Source organism: Neoarius graeffei, chromosome 5 (genome assembly GCF_027579695.1).
Source record: "Neoarius graeffei isolate fNeoGra1 chromosome 5, fNeoGra1.pri, whole genome shotgun sequence".
NCBI lineage: Eukaryota > Metazoa > Chordata > Actinopteri > Siluriformes > Ariidae > Neoarius > Neoarius graeffei.
This window is the reverse complement of record NC_083573.1, coordinates 75477927-75492463: the sequence shown is the minus strand read 5'-3', so window position 1 is coordinate 75492463 and position 14537 is coordinate 75477927. Positions and strand designations below refer to the sequence as shown.

The 14537-nt window shown below is 43.1% G+C and overlaps 1 protein-coding gene across 1 annotated transcript in view; it reads left to right on the top strand.

The window, feature by feature from the left end:
- lama1 (laminin, alpha 1) overlaps positions 1-13611 on the top strand; it is a 175236-nt gene extending 161625 nt beyond the window's left edge. Inside the window, exons 55-62 of the mRNA XM_060922407.1 lie at positions 2164-2353; positions 4403-4509; positions 6072-6261; positions 6796-6948; positions 8240-8393; positions 8583-8716; positions 12828-13044; positions 13267-13611. Coding sequence (XP_060778390.1) covers positions 2164-2353; positions 4403-4509; positions 6072-6261; positions 6796-6948; positions 8240-8393; positions 8583-8716; positions 12828-13044; positions 13267-13430 — 1309 coding nt within the window. The 3' untranslated portion in view covers positions 13431-13611. The remainder of the gene's footprint in view (positions 1-2163; positions 2354-4402; positions 4510-6071; positions 6262-6795; positions 6949-8239; positions 8394-8582; positions 8717-12827; positions 13045-13266) is intronic.
- The last annotated feature ends 926 nt before the right edge of the window (positions 13612-14537 follow it).

Here is a 14537-nt window from a genome sequence, read left to right as displayed (position 1 = left end):
ATGAAAGTTGCGGTGTTTTTTAGGTTTTTGTTCCGATTACATTGTGGGAGGAAGTGAAAGTTGCGAGAAATTGTTGCGATTTTCTCTTTTTGTGATTAAAATTGAGTGATATGTTAAATATTAAGTTATTACTGAAAAACTAATGATTAAAAAAAACAAAGGCGCTGAGAAATGGTCCTATAAACAACTTTACCACTATAAAAGATTACCAGGACTACAAAAATGCAGAAAAATAGGCTTTACTTATCCAAATGCACCTGTTGGTTCAAAAGTTAAAGTGCATAGAACCTCACAGCACAACATGAAGTTACCTTAAAATATAATATAAATGCCTCAGCTTTCATGTAAGAAAAAAACCTATTAATACTAGTACTGTGTGCAGGCAGTCTCTCCTGAAGACTAAATTAAACAATAATTATAAACTAATAAAATAAATGGCTCAGGCTTCATAGAAGAAAAAAAACAATTTGAACAGAATCTCACAGTATGATGCTGAAGCTGCCTAAACAATGGAAAATAAAATACTATTTTGGCAAAAATGTTGGCGTCCATTAATTTCTTGTATTAAGTAAAAAAATATGTAAAGTGTATACTATACAGTCCTTCACTGTAAACATAACACACTTTCAGTAACAGAATTTAAGCCTACATAAACACTGACTCGCACATGCAGTGTTGCCAGATACTGCTGACTTTTTCCAGCCTAAAATATGTTCAAAACCCGCCAAAAAGCACTTGATACCGCCCAATCTGGCAACACTGCGCGCATGCTGCTTCTCTTGAACGTATACACGGAAGTAAGGCGGAAGGTACCGTAGTTTGTCGACGTCACTTCAAGACGACGCCAACGATTGGTCAAATTTGCAGGAAAGTTGCGGTGATTGGATATAATTGCAACACCGCCCTGAATTCGCGGGGATTGGTTGAATTTGCGTTGAAGTTGCAAATCGCAACATCGCGAAATCCTGGAGGGTCTGATTGAAGCAGCGCGCGACAAGCCTCAACATGAATTACGGGTGACTCGCAGGGCCAAATTAGAATTTGCGTTAACGGCACTATTTTTTTTAATTGCGATAAATTGAGATCGCGTTAATGCGTTATTATCGCGTTAACTTCGACAGCCCTAATAACAAGTAATGTTAACTAAGTAGCCAAGTATGCTTATTACACAATGATGTTCAGTTATTTGGTTCATTATTTAAACAAACAGATCTTACAAATGTCACATTAATTTATTGCATCAGGGTTAATTAGTGTAATGTAATATAGTAAATAAAGTTAGTTTAGTTTACCTAAATGGAAACTGTTACTATTAGACACTTACAAAAAATGTTACAAAACATACAGCGTAAAACATAAAGCATTATGAAAGATAAGTCTCAACTCATCTCATTATCTCTAGCCGCTTTATCCTGTTCTACAGGGTCGCAGGCAAGCTGGAGCCTATCCCAGCTGACTACGGGCGAAAGGCGGGGTACACCCTGGACAAGTCGCCAGGTCATCACAGGGCTGGCACATAGACACAGACAACCATTCACACTCACATTCACACCTACGGTCAATTTAGAGTCACCAGTTAACCTAACCTGCATGTCTTTGGACTGTGGGGGAAACCGGAGCACCCGGAGGAAACCCACATGGAGAACATGCAAACTCCGCACAGAAAGGCCTTCGCCGGCCACGGGGCTCGAACCCGGCCTTCTTGCTGTGAGGCGACAGCGCTAACCACTACACCATCGTGCCGCCCTGAAAAATAAGTATTACAGAAAAAAAATAAGACGGATATGAAAGTGATGGTTCTGGAACATTCATGTGACTTGTCACACTGATGTACAGTCCGCATTATTTACTGCATAGAGTTACACAAGACATGACTGTACCACTGTGATGACCTGGCGACCTGTCCAGGGTGTACCCCGCCTCTCGCCCATAGTCAGCTGGGATGGGCTCCAGCTTGCCCGCGACCCTGTACAGGATAAGTGGCTACAGATAATGGACGTATGGATGGATGACTGTACCAACTAGTGACATTCTTCAGATACCAGTTTTTCTTTTGAGCAGATTATTTGAGTCATCACCTGAACAGAATGATTAAGAAATATTTTCTTTAGGGCATAAATTGAATGGTGTGTAATGTAAAGGTTTTGTGTGTGTGTGTGTTAGGCTGTTGGACCTGTCAGGGGCAGTGAAGTATGAGGGAGTGGACATGGACAGCTGCCTGCTGGAGGAGCGTCCTAAACGCCTGCTTCTTCCAGACGAGGGCGATGTGGAGCCAGAGCCCACTCCTGGCCCAGACCAGAGACCTCTGTCACCTCCCGGTGAACTCGGTGTTGTTGCACCTGGAGCCACCACTGTGAGTGTGCACTCACTAACACACACGCATGCACACACGTTGGGCTGGATTGGATTGGATTGTGAAATAAATTTTCTGTTTTCCCCTTTAATAAAGATCCAAGCAGGCACAAACTTGGAGAAGAGAAGAAGGTTTTATTGAAACTTCAGGTTCATACCCGGGTGTTGACCCTATGAGCGCTTGTTCAGTGCTCACAGTCTCTCCCTCTTCCAGCCTTCTCTCTCTCTAAAAAAACGCTGACACAAAACCTTTTATACTCAAGTTCTTCACTCTAAAGTTGCAACAAAGATAAGGATGTTACCGTGGGCCTTTGAAGCCTCAAACACACACACACTTCATCTTTTACAACACATACCATCCTGTCTGTTCTATGCTACAGGTTTTACCCCGATCTGTGGCCTGAGCTTGTAAATACCTGTTTTAGGGCTCTGGTTTTAACACAAATCGTTGGTCCAGAAACACTTTTTCCATCAGGCAGAGAATTATACCAGGTCTAAAATAGTGAAGATCTAAGAAAACCCTATTAATCATTCTTCACACAATATTAAAATTAATAAATATTGTTTAAGTGGTGCTGTTAATGAGAAATTTTAAATAATAATAGGGTGGTGTAGTGGTTAGCACTGTTGCCTCACAGCAAGAAGGTTCTGGGTTCGAGCCCCGTGGCCGTCGAGGGCCCTTCTTGAAATCAGTGTGTACTGGCCTAATCTCCCATTTTAATATACATTTATAAACACTTTTCTTGAGAAGAATTCTATAAATACTCAGGCTTTATTCGTAAAGTTCAGATTGAGCAAAACCTGACAACTCTGTGTGTGTGTGTGTGTGCGCATCTCATTCCTCTCTTTCTTCAAACTCATAATCAATGACCAACAGGAAAAGGACAGAATAGATGGAGATCGAACCCTATCAATATGGTTTTGCACTGTCTTGCTGAAGGCGGCACGGTGGTGTAGTGGTTAGCGCTGTCGCCTCACAGCAAGAAGGTCCGGGTTCGAGCCCCGTGGCCGGCGAGGGCCTTTCTGTGCAGAGTTTGCATGTTCTCCCCGTGTCCGCGTGGGTTTCCTCCGGGTGCTCCGGTTTCCCCCACAGTCCAAAGACATGCAGGTTAGGTTAACTGGTGACTCTAAATTGACCGTAGGTGTGAATGTGAGTGTGAATGGTTGTCTGTGTCTATGTGTCAGCCCTGTGATGACCTGGCGACTTGTCCAGGGTGTACCCCGCCTCTCGCCCGTAGTCAGCTGGGATAGGCTCCAGCTTGCCTGTGACCCTGTAGGACAGGATAAAGCGGTTAGAGATAATGAGATGAGATGTTCATTTGGACTTTCACAGAGCTGTAAACAGAAGTAAAGGTTTAGCTGAAATTTTGGCAGCAGCTTCCTGAAATTCTCAGTTCTAATTTCTCCATTTCCGCCATTTGTATAAGGGAGGGAGTTTAGATTAGGACAGCTTTACCTCCCCAAATCATTTTTAGATCTAATCCCTAGTGACGCACATTTTATCAGAAGCCAACCTGATTGAAACAGTTTAACACGGTATTTAAGTATTTATAGCCACAAAAATCTGCGTCAGGGTGGAACAAATTAATTGGCTTCAGTGGCATCAGATTCAAAAATGTGAACAGGATTGGCCTAGTTATTTCTGATTCATTTCAACCAGTGATCCTAATATAAGCAGTCGGAAGGCTATATAAAAACGGATACCTTTAGCGGTGCATGGTTTAAAAATAAAAATTAAGGATGATGATTAACCATGAAATAGCATATGTAAACACACAGACATGACAGTAATAGTCATGTAGTTATGACACAGTCACTGGAGGACACGGCGCTTCTTGGCACCTCTTCACTGCGAAAGGAAGTATCACCATTCACTAGACTGCATTATTTCAGTCACTAGTTTATATATAGAAATTTACAACTAAAGTATGTAGCTGCTCTGTCACATGCCTCAGATTCCACTGTGCTTTGTTAAAACTTCATTCATCTCTGTGTGAGTGAAAAATCTTGCACCTTGGCATGGACTAATACGGTAATTGTACTTCCTTAGTGCGCAGCCATGGACAACACAGGAAGTATCCCAGATGCACACCAGCTTGGATTCTCCAAAAACAGTCACATGATGTTCAGCTTCAAGAATAAAACAGTCAGGTCGAGGTAACCTGTTCTTCTATATGTCACAGTATATATTTTTCTTCCACATGGATAATCCAGCATTAAAGGAACAGTCTACCGTACTTCCATAATGAAATATGCTCTTATCTGAATTGAGACGAGCTGCTCCGTACCTATCCGAGCTTTGCGCGACCTCCCAGTCAGTCAGACGCAGTCAGACGCGCTGTCACTCCTGTTAGCAATGTAGCTAGGCTCAGCATGGCCAATGGTATTTTTTGGGGCTGTAGTTAGATGCGACCAAACTCTTCCGCGTTTTTCCTGTTTACATAGGTTTATATGACCAGTGATATGAAACAAGTTCAGTTACACAAATTGAAACGTGGCGATTTTCTATGCTATGGAAAGTCCGCACTATAATGACAGGCGTACTAACACCTTCTGCGCACTTCAACAGCGCATTAATACGGAGCTCAGATATCAATGTGCTGCTGAAGCGCACAGAAGGTGTTAGTACGCCTGTCATTATAGTGCGCACTTTCCATAGCATAGAAAATCGCTACGTTTCAATTTGTGTAACTGAACTTGTTTCATATCACTGGTCATATAAACCTATGTAAACAGGAAAAACGCGGAAGAGTTTGGTCGCATCTAACTACAGCCCCAAAAAATACCATTGGCCATACTGAGCCTAGCTACATTGCTAACAGGAGTGACAGCGCGTCTGACTGCGTCTGACTGACTGGGAGGTCGCACAAAGCTCGGACAGGTACAGATCAGCTCGTCTCAGTTCAGATAAGAGCATATTTCATTATGGAAATACGGTGGACTGTTCCTTTAAGAAGGGCTCGAGGCTTAAATATAGAGCATTGAATATATAGAAGCTTTAGGACAAACAAAACCGATAGATTTATTATCGGATCTCTGACACGGCTTGTGAAATCCATTCATGAAGAATATACGGCTTCTTTGCCTTTAGATTATTTCCTGAACAGGTATTTATGAATGAACAATGTAGAAAGCATTACATTTAGCAGACGCTCTTATCCAGAGCAGCCTGGGGAGCAGGTGCCTCGCTCAAGGGCACTCCAGCCGTTCCAGGGAATCGAACCAGTGACCTTTTGGTCTCAGGGCTGCTTCTCTAACCGTTAGGCCATGGCTTCTCCGTAGGCTGTGATCTCATATGTTTTTTATTAAGGAGCCAGAATCATATATAAACTTTCATAAATGTTCTCAGCTATGGCTCAGTGCACCAACGTCAAATCATTCTCAAGAATACTGAGGTTTAGAAACATGGCTCTCGCACTGATATGAAAAAGCAGTAACAGGAACCGTAATAACATCCCACTCACAACACAGTTCTGGTTTGTATCTCATTATACAGGTTAGCTAACCGAGTGTCAGATTTTCCTGAGTGCTTAATCCTGACAAGGAGGCTGTTTCAGAGCAGCACTCGTAGCTCGCTAGACAGACGGATTCATGGGAAACCAAAAAAGAAAGAAAGAAAGAAAAACATGTCTCTTTATATGCTCACAGTATGCACTTTTTTCATCTCTACAAAACAGATGCTTTATTACATCTAATCTCTGTTCTCTCTCTCTCTGCAGTTTTACGATTGAGCTGTCGATCCGTACGCTGGCTCACAGTGGGATCCTGTACTACATGGCTAACGCTAATCAGCAGGATTACGCAGTGCTGAAGCTGCTCGGAGGTCGGCTGCTGTTCTCTTGTGACCTGGGCAAAGGACCTGCCATCACCACATCTCTCACACACGTCAGTGATGGACAGTGGCACACTGTGAGTTACCACTTCATACGCCTGAGGATCTTTCAAGTCAAGTTTATTTGTATAGCGCTTTTAACAATAAACATTGTCGCAAAGCAGCTTTACAGAATTCGAACGACTTAAAACATGAGCTAATTTTATCCCTAATCTATCCCCAATGAGCAAGCCTGTGGCGACGGTGGCAAGGAAAAACTCCCTCAGACGACATGAGGAAGAAACCTCGAGAGGAACCAGACTCAAAAGGGAACCCATCCTCATTTGGGCAACAACAGACAGCCTGACTATAACATTAACAGTTTTAACATGAAGTCAGTTTCGTTGATGTTATAACTCTTCATTGATGGAAACTTGAGTGCAAAACTGTTCATGACAACTGCAGTCCTAAAGTTAGCAAGTCAACTGTAGTCCTCAGCCACAAAAGCATTCCTGTAAGGGTCCAGAGCGTCCTCCAGGTGTAACCCTCAACTGTCCTCATGGATCTTTCCCTGTCTCTTGCATGAGAGAGAGCATGGTTTATGGGGTTTGTGTGGATTTGCATGTGCACAGGTGAGGACCGACTTCAGTAAGAAGCGCATACTGATCAGTGTCGATGGAACGGAGTCGGAGCAAACAGCCATTAAAGGCCAGAGTCTGGATGTGGAAGGGAAGTTCTACGTGGGCGGATTGCCAACAGGATATACAGCCAAGAGGACTGGAAACGTTAGTGTTTATCTCTTTCCTCAACTGATCCTTCAAAAGAATTAAACTGTTTGTGTAGGAAGTTAAGAACATCCAAGGTATTCGGCTGGGAAAAAAAAAAACTTGTGAAGCTGAAACATCCTGTTAAAAGAGCAAGTCTTTAAATTAGGGCTGGGAGATATGCGCAAAATGTTACATCATGACATTTAGAGATGCTCTCACAGTACATGATACGTGTGAAGAAAATTAGGTGCCACAACACAGTAGGGCTGCATTTAAAGCTAGACGGCCTTTCGGTTTCATAAAACCGGTGAAATTTAGTTCCCTCTGAAATTTGGTCATTGTGATAGATATTTATTTCTGTAATATCTCAAGAAAAAAACAGGCCACTCTGTGGCTGGGAAGTTATTTAATTTGGGGTGTTCTCTAACAAATAATGTTCATGAAATCGCTCACTTCGTGCAGTCAAGCAGACAGAGGAAGTCCGTGTGCATATACGCAGGGTTACCTTCTTCTTCTTTTGGGTTTTACGGCAGCTGGCATCCACAGTGTTGCATTACTGCCATCTACAGGTTTACCTTGACCGTGCACTGACCGTTCCATCATTCTATCGCTAAACGAACAGCTGATCACACCGAGGTGCTCGCTGACCGCCGATATTTATTAGTTTGGTCCTGCGTTTCCTTTCCTTCGTATATAACACAACGTCTTTTCTTCTCGCTTTCCGTTACTGTAGTCGGTCTTTCACGTTTCATTCGCACACTCACGTCCTCCATTTTTCTCTCCTGTTTCAAATTTGTATCCCACAATGCCTTGTGCGAACAGGGAAAGCCCACCACGTCATGCATGACGTAGTATCTTGTATTGGGTCATGGTGAAGCAGGAAAAAATAGCGGAGAATTTAGGGCCACGTGGGCCTACATTCATTAACTGTTCTATTTAAGAAAACAAATAAAATTGGAAGTCTGTGATTAGAGTTCAGTAGCTTTCGGGCCGCGAAACAAAAATAATTGGGTGTCGGGAAAATTCTTTTTATGACCTACACTTGAAAAATCTGAAAGGCAGTACAGCTTTAAAAAAAATGGTTTCAGTGAATGTTCGACCAAAAATATGATCAGAGAAAAAAAGGGGGAAATTAAAAAGTATAAAAATATATTTTAACATAAACCATCTCATGCTTATTGGGAGTAACAATGGAGTAATGGTGGTTATTGTTAAAAAGTGTGACACCTCAATAAAAGTGGCATAATTTAGTGCAGTATTTAATATATGGACCACTTTGAATGATTTCCATCTGGCGTGTGTGTTGCAGGTAACCCATAGTGTGGCTGGCTGTGTGCAGAAGGTCAAGCTGAACAACGCTGAACTGAACCTGAACAATGCAGCTGCGTCTCACGACACTGGCTCCTGCTTCAGCTCAGTGCAGGACGGCACCTTCTTCAACGGCTCAGGATACACCGCTTTCAGTCAGTTCACACACAGCTACAGCTTTCTCCCTGAGTCATTCCTTCTTAAGCGATTGTACCACAGCTGTTTTAATGATCATGCTGGTTAATTAAAAATGAAGCGATTATTTTTTTATTTTTCCCCCTCAGTGCTGATGAGGAACAGCAGGAAACATTAAGGCTCTGTTTCTTGGTTTCTCTTTGTTTCAGTGAAAGGGGGTTATTACGTGGGCTCGGATGTGACCGTGAGCTTGGAGTTTCGTTCCACGGCGCGGGATGGGGTTCTGCTGGGAGTGAGCAGCGCCAGAGTGGACGCCATCGGGCTGGAGCTCGTCAACGGACAGGTGAGGAACACACCAGGACCCTGACTTTCTGTCAGCACTAAAAGCGGTGTGCATGTATCAGTCTAACTTTGGGCGATCTGTTTTTGGTTATTTGCTCAGTTGTTTGTGTTATGTCTAAATCTGTAAGGAATAACGGGACGTTGTGTGATCAGTCAGACATGTCATGAGTTTGATCATTTTATAGTCACGTTTAATGTTATGGTGCATCTGTGAATGTAATTAGTTCTTGTTATCCCTTATGTTATACAGTGGGGCAAAAAAGTATTTAGTCAGCCACCAATTGTGCAAGTTCTCCCACTTAAAAAGACGAGAGAGGTCTGTAATTTTCATCATAGGTACACTTCAACTATGAGAGACAGAATGGGGGAAAGAATCCAGGAGATCACGTTGTAGGATTTTTAATGAATTAATTGGTAAATTCCTCGGTAAAATAAGTATTTGGTCGCCTACAAACAAGCAAGATTTCTGGCTCTCACAGACCTGTAACAACTTCTTTAAGAGGCTCCTCTGTCCTCCACTCGTTACCTGTATTAATGGCACCTCTTTGAACTCGTTATCAGTATAAAAGACACCTGTCCACAACCTCAAACAGTCACACTCCAAACTCCACTATGGCCAAGACCAAAGAGCTGTCAAAGGACACCAGAAACAAAATTGTAGACCTGCACCAGGCTGGGAAGACTGAATCTGCAATAGGTAAGCAGCTTGGTGTGAAGAAATCAACTGTGGGAGCAATTATTAGAAAATGGAAGACATACAAGACCACTGATAATCTCCCTCGATCTGGGGCTCCACGCAAGATCTCACCCCGTGGGGTCAAAATGATCACAAGAACGGTGAGCAAAAATCCCAGAACCACATGGGGGGACCTAGTGAATGACCTGCAGAGAGCTGGGACCAAAGTAACAAAGGCTACCATCAGTAACACACTACGCCGCCAGGGACTCAAATCCTGCAGTGCCAGACGTGTCCCCCTGCTTAAGCCAGTACATGTCCAGGCCCGTCTGAAGTTTGCTAGAGAGCATGTGGATGATCCAGAAGAGGATTGGGAGAATGTCATATGGTCAGATGAAACCAAAATAGAACTTTTTGGTAAAAACTCAACTTGTCGTGTTTGGAGGAGAAAGAATGCTGAGTTGCATCCAAAGAACACCATACCTACTGTGAAGCATGGGGGTGGAAACATCATGCTTTGGGGCTGTTTTTCCGCGAAGGGACCAGGACGACTGATCCGTGTTAAGGAAAGAATGAATGGGGCCATGTATCGTGAGATTGAGTGAAAACCTCCTTCCATCAGCAAGGGCATTGAAGATGAAACGTGGCTGGGTCTTTCAGCATGACAATGATCCCAAACACACTGCCCGGGCAACGAAGGAGTGGCTTCGTAAGAAGCATTTCAAGGTCCTGGAGTGGCCTAGCCAGTCTCCAGATCTCAACCCCATAGAAAATCTTTGGAGGGAGTTGAAAGTCTGTGTTGCCCAGCGACAGCCCCAAAACATCACTGCTCTAGAGGAGATCTGCATGGAGGAATGGGCCAAAATACCAGCAACAGTGTGTGAAAACCTTGTGAAGACTTACAGAAAACGTTTGACCTCTGTCATTGCCAACAAAGGGTATATAACAAAGTATTGAGATGAACTTTTGTTATTGACCAAATACTTATTTTCCACCATAATTTGCAAATAAATTCTTTAAAAATCAGACAATGTGATTTTCTGGATTTTTTTTCTCATTCTGTCTCTCATAGTTGAAGTGTACCTATGATGAAAATTACAGGCCTCTCTCATCTTTTTAAGTGGGAGAACTTGCACAATTGGTGACTGACTAAATACTTTTTTGCCCCACTGTAACTTAACATAAAACTGCAAACTTAATGTTACAGATTTACCTCTCTGTTAAAAGCACTGACGCTGGAGACTCCTTCCATAAATGCGAAATAATCATTTACTCAAATGTCACCGCATCAACAACTAGATCCCTCCGCCAAGCCACATATTATCAACATCAAAATTAAATCCCTTGAACCTTGGACAATAGTAAAGCTGCACACCAAATTTCATCCAACTCCGTTGACTACTTTTTGAGTTTCGTTCGGAACAGACAGACAAACAGAGGTGAAAAACAAAATCTCCTCCTTCTCCAAACATGTTTTTAAAGTCCCTGTGAATTAAATGTTCCTATACAAAGAATAATATATTCGAGAGGGCATGAATATCGACCTGGGATTTGCCTTACAGACAGCACTACTGTCAGTGCTGCTTTAATAGAAAAATTAATAAACTCTTTGCGTCCAATCCGAATCGCGCCTCAGCTCCACTGTGGTACAGTAAATATCAGTGAGTTTCAGGATCCAATATTACATATCTGTGAGTGGCAAACGTATGTGAACCTTTGCTTTCAGTATCTGGTGTGACCCCCTTGTGCAGCAATAACTGCAACTAAACGTTTGCGGTAACTGTTGATCAGTCCTGCACACCGGCTTGGAGGAATTTTAGCCCGTTCCTCCATACAGAACAGCTTCAACTCTGGGATGTTGGTGGGTTTCCTCACATGAACTGCTCGCTTCAGGTCCTTCCACAACATTTCCATTGGATTAAGGTCAGGACTTTGACTTGGCCATTCCAAAACATTAACTTTATTCTTCTTTTACCATTCTTTGGTAGAACGACTTGTGTGCTTAGGGTTGTTGTCTTGCTGCATGACCCACCTTCCCTTGAGATTCAGTTCATGGACAGATGTCCTGACATTTTCCTTTAGAATTCGCTGGTATAATTCAGAATTCGTTGTTCCATCAATGATGGCAAGCCGTCCTGGCCCAGATGCAGCAAAACAGGCCCAAACCCTGATACTACCACCACCATGTTTCACAGATGGGATAAGGTTCTTATGCTGGAATGCAGTGTTTTCCTTTCTCCAAACATAACGCTTCTCATTTAAACCAAAAAGTTATATTTTGGTCTCATCCGTCCACAAAACATTTTTCCAATAGCCTTCTGGCTTGTCCATGTGATCTTTAGTAAACTGCAGATGAGCAGCAATGTTCTTTTTGGAGAGCAGTGGCTTTCTCCTTGCACCCCTGTCGTGCACACCATTGTTGTTCAGTGTTCTCCTGATGGTGGACTCATGAACATTAACATTAGCCAATGTGAGAGAGGCCTTCAGTTGCTTAGAAGTTACCCTGGGGTCCTTTGTGACCTCGCCGACTATTACACGCCTTGCTCTTGGAGTGATCTTTGTTGGGCCACCACTCCTGGGGAGGGGAACAATGGTCTTGAATTTCCTCCATTTGTACATAATCTGTCTGACTGTGGATTGGTGGAGTCCAAACTCTTTAGAGATGGTTTTGTAACCTTTTCCAGCCTGATGAGCATCAACAACGCTTTTTCTGAGGTCCTCAGAAATCTCCTTTGTTCATGCCATGATACACTTCCACAAACGTGTTGTGAAGATCAGACTTTGATAGACCCCTGTTCTTTAAATAAAACAGGGTGCCCACTCACACCTGATTGTCATCCCGTTGATTGAAAACACGTGACTCTAATTTCACCTTCAAATTAACTGCTAATCCTAGAGGTTCACATACTTTTGCCACTCACAGATATGTAATATTGGATCATTTTCCTCAATAAATAAATGACCAAGTATAATATTTTTTGTGTCACTGGGTTCTCTTTATCTACTTTTAGGACTTGTGTGAAAATCTGATGTTGTTTTAGGTCATATTTATGCAAGAGAAAATTCTAAAGGGTTCACAGACTTTCAAGCACCGCTGTATATTCTGAGCCAGGCTGAAATCTTGTTAAAAATATCGCACTTGAGCATTTGCGGGGGGGGGGGGGGGGGGGGGGGGGTTGTTGGGTTTTTTTTGGGGGGTGGGTGGTATGTCTCTGAGCTGATCTAAGTGTGGGGGAAGTCATGGCCTAATGGTGAGAGAAATAGGGTTGAGACCAAAAGGTTTCAGGTTTGATTCCCTGGACCAGCAGGAGTGGCTGAAGTGCCCTTGAGCAAGGCATTTAACCCCCAACTGCTACTGTGGGTATGTTGTATGTTGCTCTGGATATGAGCATCTGCTGTGGACTGTTTGTGTATATCTGTGTTGTTCTGTACGCAGGTGGTGTTCAATGTGAATAACGGTGCTGGACGCTTCTCGGCCGTGTCCAGGAGCAGGTCGCTGCTGTGTGACGGCCGCTGGCACACTCTGGTGGCCAAGAAGCTGAAGCACAGCCTGAGTGTGAGTGTAGATGGAGTGACTGTGAGCGCAGAGAACCCCCACTCTTCCTCGACCTCAGCCGAGACCAAGAACCCCATCTACGTTGGAGGATATCCGGGTACAGCCACTTTTCCCTACATAGCTTTCTATCTCGTCGTATCGCTTCTTATTTGCAACAAATATACTGTATATGTACCTTTTTTTAAGTCCTGTCTGATTATTGCAATCTTACTGAACGGCACAGGACAAGCCAGATGTCCAAACACAACATGACTTTGAGGTTTAGTGGAAGCAGGAATCAGTGTGTCTAATGTTTCTTCTCTTCACCTCTTAACTTCAGCGAACGTGAAGCAGAACTGTCTGAGTATCAGAACACCTTTCCAGGGCTGCATGAGGAACCTGCGCCTCTCTAAAGGTCACACTAAGGACATGTTAGAGTTCAGCTCGGCCTTCACTCGGCCCGGTGTGTCTCCTCACTCCTGCCCCGCTGCTTCAGCTGCCTGAACCACTCGACAACACTTTCCATCACTCCGTGTGGACTCCATGTGTGTAAAAAAAAAAAAGTAATAATTCATTCCAATTATTTTAATCAAACCAGTTCTAAAATAATTTTTGTTCATATTAATGCAAAGAATTTGGAGATTCTTGGAAATTCACTGCTCATGTTTGTTGAATAAAATGCAAAGAAGTGCTCAGAAAACCAATTCCTCATTTTGTTCATTTTTATATTTCTTTTCATGAAGCATGCTTCCATCAACTAAAATTACCCAGAAGCTTGCTCTGTGAAACTCTTGTTCTTTCATTTCCTATCACATTTGGTTTGTTTTTGTAATCCTCCTGTCAGTGAGGATTAATGAAGATGGCCCAGACTTCCTTTACAGCTGCTCTTTCTTGTCAGTGTCGTGAGCATGAGCTTGAAACAAAAAATAAATTTGGGTTTAATTAGGTTTTTAAAGCAGCTCCTTTTCTCTGACCTGCTGAAGTTTTGACAAATGAGACTGAAGTAAGATGTTTAAAAACCTTTCAAATATTGCGATTTTTTTTTTTTTGCCAAACTTTTACAAGGATTCTTGTAATATGAATATTTTAAATAAGCCGATACCACAGCCCTTCTGAATTCTTGAATCTGATTGGGTAAAAGTTTTGATTTATTTACTAGAACAGCTCTGAAAGCGGGCGGCACGGTGGTGTAGTGGTTAGTGCTGTCGCCTCACAGCAAGAAGGTCTGGGTTCGAGCCCCGTGGCCGGCGAGGGCCTTTCTGTGCGGAGTTTGCATGTTCTCCCCGTGTCCGCGTGGGTTTCCTCCGGGTGCTCCGGTTTCCCCCACAGTCCAAAGACATGCAGGTTAGGTTAACTGGTGACTCTAAATTGAGCGTAGGTGTGAATGTGAGTGTGAATGGTTGTCTGTGTCTATGTGTCAGCCCTGTGATGACCTGGTGACTTGTCCAGGGTGTACCCCGCCTTTCGCCCGTAGTCAGCTGGGATAGGCTCCAGCTTGCCTGCGACCCTGTAGAACAGGATAAAGCGGCTACAGATAATGAGATGAGATGAGAGCTCTGAAAGCAGTTTTGGCCAAAAGGTCAGCCTCAATCACAGTTTTATATTAATTGT